Here is a 6,195-nt window from a genome sequence, read left to right as displayed (position 1 = left end):
AACGCCACAGCTTATTACACTGTGGGGCATTACCAAAGAACACATCGTCGACAGAGAAAACTTGCGGAAGTCTTCGAGAAATTTTTGATTTTGGCAAGCCCAGTTTTTTTTTGGTTGTTGTTTTTTTTGTTGTTGTTGTTGGTTTTTTTTTAGCACGTCCATCCCTTATGTGAGATGACGCCGTAAATTGTTGATATTTTCGTTTGTTTGAATATTACATTTTACAGTTGTGTGCTTGGTTGCCAAGCCTTTCAACAAGAATGAGGCTAAGGGTGACCTTGTTATGATACAAACCTTGCAGCTTTTCAAATGCAAATTACTTTGTTATCATGCTAACTAGATACTGGTCTCTATCACGGCAAGGTCACCTTCAGCCTTACTCCAAATCAGAGGCTTGGCAACTAAGTACACAACTGTAAAATGGCCTATTGGTTACGATAGGAACAGGAGTTTGCTCCGCGCTCTTCTTTGGTCTGCTCATACCCAGACTGATGAAAATTTATTTTTAATGTCAGGAAAAGTTTCTTGTAATCTCTCGTAGGGTTGAAGGATTGACTGTGAATAGTGGAAGATAAAAAGGACAACACTTTCCTTCGTCCTATTTTCTTTATTGCGAAAATTTTCAAACACTGGTTATAAGGGTTGTAAGTTATCGTAGAAAACCAGGAGCCTGAGAAAACCAATCAATTAATCGCCAACTACCAATTTAAATTTCATATCTCTACATATTTGGATAATTTTGTCTTTCGTCCTCAATGCAGCGTTATCAGGTGAGAACTAAAAAGTTCCAAGCCATAAGGGATTGCAAGTTAGGGTTTTTTTTATTTAATGTAATTTTTACATTAACAATACATACAAGACCAGCATTAATATCAAATCTGGCGTTACTTAAAATATTGACATATTTATAACTGTAACATAACTGAAAATACTCACTCCATCTAAATGCCAACATTATTGGCATTTGCTTATTATTATTTTATACATTTCTTCATTTTCTTTGAAGCAATGGTTACACAGGGAATTCTAAAATTCTTGACGTTTTAGAAAAATCCCACGTATACGTTCACACTTACATACTTTTACACTCAGAGCCCGGTTAATTAATATCAATCAGGGAAGAGGAGTTTGAGTATTTTGTTTGGGTAGGAATAAGATTAATACAATCCTCCCGAAGGATCTGTGATATGCTAATTAACCTTCCGCATTGGCAGTCAATTTTTTGTAGTGCCCCTTTTTATATTGTAAGGAAGACTGAACTTCTTACAATAACAATACAATATCAAGCAGACGTGATGAGAATAAAGATAAATATCAATTAGGAGGTCGGAGCATTTTAGAAGTGTCAAGATGAAATTTATCTCAAACCCCCTCCCCCCTAGTTGATTTGCAGTCAATTTTCTGTAGTTCCTCCTCTATATTCCCTTGGCGACAACTGAACCCCCTCCCCCGTCTCCCCTGAAACCGTGCTATCCCCCCTAAATCCCCCCCCCTCCGCGATAAACAGATGATTTGTCTCTAATGTATCTATTTTGAAGGTGTCAAACAGGAAAAGAGCTCTTCCTTACGAGCTGTTATTGGCACTTTTGAAAACGGGCTCACGAACAGAAAATCAGGTTCCACCGACGAAGGTGATAACACCGTCGAAAATTTAGACGTCCAGCTCCAACCTCATTTTTTCTCACATACCGTAATTTCCTACCTCCATACGTTTTTAACGCTTAAGATTTTATGTCATTTGTTACAATCAATGACAGACGAAACAGTCAGTTTTTAAATGATAAAAATGAAGCTAAAAGATACATAGATGATCCCACATATGTGAGATCACTTGAGGTGGCTATATATAGTCTTTCCTCCATCCTAGCATCAGCACTGCACTGATGAGGCCCAGAAGGCCGAAACAGTACTGTCTGCAGTTAAATATATATATATATATATACAAGTGGGTTTCTCACCTTAATTATCACAGTATGGAAGCTCTCTCAATAACGAAAAGTAGTCAGCTATGCACAATGGATTGTTAAGGAGAGCGAAAATTGGAACGAGTATCATCTTAATCAAAATAGGGTCAAGAAAATGAAAAAAATTACACCTACAGTTCCTCAATATTTCAAAATGTCTTCTCTCAGAAGTAAGTGTCTTCCTCGGACACATGAGGTTCCTCCTTTGACTCGCATTCCGCTGGATGATTGACACTGATTGCTGATTCTGACACGCCGGTACCATCATTATCGTCGTCTGGGATATCCACAGATTCGTGGAACGTTTTGTTAAAGAATCCCATCGCTTTTCCACTCTTAGACTTTTCAGCGACTGTCAAGACGTCAGATACAGCATTAGATGTGTCTACTTTGTCATCTTCAGTCTTGCTGCTTGTTGGGTTACCTGATTCTGCCGCAAGGACCCCATCGTCATCACCATCTGAGGCGTCGATGGAGTCGGAATGAAAGGTTTTGTTGAAGAATCCCATGGCTTTTCCACTTTTTGACTTGTCAGCAACTGTCATTTCCTCTTCCCGCTTTGGGAATACGTCGGTCAACGCTTTGGGTTGCGCTGTTTTATCTCCAGCCTCACCTACCGCGGAACCACTCGAAACCGATGCGCAGGCACCATCACTTGCATTATCAGTGAGGTCCATGGATTCGGAATGAAATGTTTTGTTATAGAATCCCATCGCCTTACCACTCTTTGATTTATCTGCCACCGTCAGCTCTTCGCTTTTTTTGGCAAAGACATCATCAGCACCATCATCTTCCGTGGAGTTGTTTTTAAATGTTTTATTGTAATATCCTTTTACTATGCTCTCGTCAGCCAAGGAGGTTTCGTCGAAGCTCGTGTTTGGTGAGACCGTGCGGGAATAGTCGAGACCGCTATCTATAGACTCGTTTTTGAAATTTGCATTATAAAATCCGATGTCCTTCGGAGTTGTTTCTCCATCCTCTGAAACATGCGATACGTTTCGCAAGGATTTGTTGTAAAAGCCTTTCGGTCGCTCCCGTCTGAGGTTACCAGCTGATCCTAGTCTGCCGTTAGGCGTGCTATGAAATTCTCCTCCGACGTGCATTTCGACCGATACCACCTCTGGTTTTGACTCTTTTGTGTTTGATTCTCCATCTGCAAAGCTATTGTAAAGAAGATCCCTTGATAATCTTCTCGTTTCCATGCGTTGTTGGGCATGAGGATGGGTAACCGACGTTTTGTTGTGTCGTTCAAACTCCTGCTCCGAAGTTTCTGGTGCAGCTTTCTTAGTGTTCTTCTTTTTTATCAAAAGATGAATGACTAACAACAATGACAATACGGCAACTGCTAACACTGGCATCAATAGCGAAATGTTTACACACCCAGTCGTGAGAGGAACGCTTTCTGGAAAGTAAATAAACGCGTATAAGAATTAGGGTATCCTAGGATAACTTGGCACTCCTACACATAATTATCAGGGAAACTTCTTCAGAACAACGTCTATGTTCTATCGCCCTGCTCATCTACAAATTTTGTTAATTATCAATGTATCTACGCCATGTTGCATACTAACATTGAGAGGGGCAGAGGAGGCAGTTGGTGTCCCAAAAGATGTGTATGGGTGTGCAGTTATGGGTGGAATGGTTTTCTAGAAAGAAAATACCGCGGATCCAAATTATCGTTTCCTGGAAAAATGTGGCACGACCCAAGCAATCAGTTTCTAGACTGAACTCACCATACGTGTCCTAATTTTTGATAATTCTCACTGGATATGGTTTTTTAAGAGTTAAGTTATGATGCTGTAGGAGTTTTTTAGTATTTTTCAAGGCTTTTTAACATAATCAAATTGAAAATCACACTTTCTAGGTGGTAGTTCAAATGATTAATAACTTTGAGAGTGATAAAGCTAAGCATGAATGCATGAAACTAACCCATCTTTGTCCATCCTCGCTTCAGTTCAATACTACATTGAGTTCTAGAGACACCATTTGTGACGTTACACCGGTAGGTGCCAAAATCTGAATCGTCTTTTGGAGTTACAACTAAGACACTGGCACGATCACTTGAGTTGTTGATTTGGGTTATGATTTTGTTTTCCTTTAACCAGACATAGCTAAAAATAGACGAGGCCTCAGTCTGCGAAGACTTAGCATAGTTTTTTTTGTTCACGTAGCATCCAAGATTGACGGGACGTCTCAAGATGGTGGTGATTTCTTTTCGTGTTAGATTTGTGTCCAACGAAAGCCTCTCTGTTTGAAAAAAGAAAATATTGTGTTAGGTTTAGAAGTTAGAGTGCCAAAAAACTGACTGACTAATTGAATGACCTTTGACCAACTGACTTACTGACCGACTGCTTGGCTGCCAACTTTCGGAATGATTTATGCCTATTGAGAATCACTGTTCGTAGCATGATAGTGTTAAGTAATACTGGCACGGTTGATGTTTGTGAGACATATGATTAACAATTATTTACCGAACCGGAGGTGAATATTCATCACTTGAAACGACACAGAGGTGAATCATTGTTTTAGTACGTACCTCACAGAGACCAAAAATTTATTTATTTCCGTCAATGAGCCGAGCAATGGTTGGAAATTAAATACTCGATACACGATTTTGTCTCTTCGCCTGCCCGGTGGTAAATATTCTCGAACTAACCAATCTGCTCGTAAAGCACTATTCACCTTGGCCAAGTCGTCATAAAGGGCAGATAACGCCATCCAACGGATAAACCGCCATCCGGCGGATAGGTGAGAGAAAACGTATAGCGTTATTCAACGAATAGAGGTTTATCCAGTGGATAACGTGAGCTAAGCTTCGAACAACCGGTGCCTGTATAATATATCCTAATTTTGAATAATTAGTATTTGGTATTCAAGCAAAAATATAACTATGATGTTTAACATTTCATTTCCCAACTCGTCGTCCTTATTAAATTCTGACAACTTTAAGTCCAGTCCCGCATGACCTTAAATTTAATCCGTCTGTAGCGATGTGTGTTAATCCCAAAAACTGTGGTTAGACTTGTTTCTAGGTAGTTTTTCCTTGTTTTGCATTATGTTTATGTCAAATTCGTGACGAAACCAGCATACGCCAGGCATAAGAGTTCCTGTAAAGATTGTAGCAATATTTTCAATTAGGTCATTTCAAGAAATTGAACTTAAGGCCATGATGTTCTTAGCAATGTTTTGCTTATGGAAAAAAAACTTATCATGATGAATTCTAAACTTATCGCAGTTGAAAATGAAAACGTGTCTGATTTTTGAAAGATACGGAACTTTCTGCTTATGTAAAGTTGATCGTGCTCTTCAGCCAGTATAAATGGGAATTTGTGAATTCAAATCTGACAGAAATATCGAATGACTATCGACAAGACGCCTTGCGTTTCGAACTTGGCCATAGGTCTTTTGTTTCTTATAACCTTTTAAAACATTTTAATAATGAAACCGGAAATTCTGATTTGATGTGTCCAACACTAGCTTTATTTTACGCCATACATTGGTTGTAAAACACGGAACAGGCTCTTTGAAACACTAATATCTTTGATATTTTATTTCACAATTTATCGATTGGTTTTAAGTTTTAGTCTTGAGTGAAAATATTTCACCGGCAACACATTTTGAACAGAATAGATTAAATGACAACTTAATCCACAGCAATCAGCTCGTTAACGTTTCAATTTGTTTATCATGCACTCGCCCGGTGTCCAATTAAACGATAAAACCGCTTGATCTGCTTGAACGACATAATCTGCAAACTTATTTTGAAAAAAGATAAATTCGCTTCTTTTCCTCTCGAACAAATCACAATTAGTATGATAACGTGTTCAGACTACTTTATGAAGTGAATCGTGTGTCATACAGAACTTCTGACTTCAGTTTCCATCGATCTCCTACGAAAGCAAGCTTGTCGAGTTAATTTCTAATCAATATAATAATTAAAGCACTTCGTTTCATCAGCATTATGCGCTTAAAATTGCATTTCCTCTTAAAAGCAATTGATGAAAATGATAGCTTTTCTGTGATCTCACCGTTTGCTGCTGCGAGATGAACAATAATCCACAAACATGGAAATAAACGAACGTCGAAAACACTACCGGCTGCCATGATGTGTCCTCTCGTTGCTCGGGGTTAGAAGTGCACAATAATATTTTTATATTAGCCAGAGTTTTGCGCACTACATGACGCGTGAAAAGTATAAATATATGTCCCAGACTAACAAACTGTCTATAAT

The 6,195-nt window shown here is 38.7% G+C and overlaps 1 protein-coding gene across 1 annotated transcript; it reads right to left on the bottom strand.

The window, feature by feature from the left end:
* Positions 1-940: 940 nt before the first annotated feature.
* On the bottom strand, positions 941-6,195 carry LOC113673246 (uncharacterized). Its single transcript, XM_089187555.1, has 3 exons — positions 5,993-6,195; positions 3,894-4,211; positions 941-3,366 (listed from the first exon to the last, which is right to left on the bottom strand). Exons 1-3 carry the CDS (start codon positions 6,066-6,068, stop codon positions 2,129-2,131), a joined length of 1,632 nt encoding a protein of 543 aa, XP_089043681.1. The 5' UTR covers positions 6,069-6,195; the 3' UTR covers positions 941-2,128.

This window comes from Pocillopora damicornis, chromosome 11 (genome assembly GCF_964200805.1).
Source record: "Pocillopora damicornis chromosome 11, jaPocDami1.2, whole genome shotgun sequence".
Taxonomy (NCBI): Eukaryota; Metazoa; Cnidaria; class Anthozoa; order Scleractinia; family Pocilloporidae; genus Pocillopora; species Pocillopora damicornis.
This window is presented reverse-complemented; position numbering and strand designations above follow the sequence as displayed.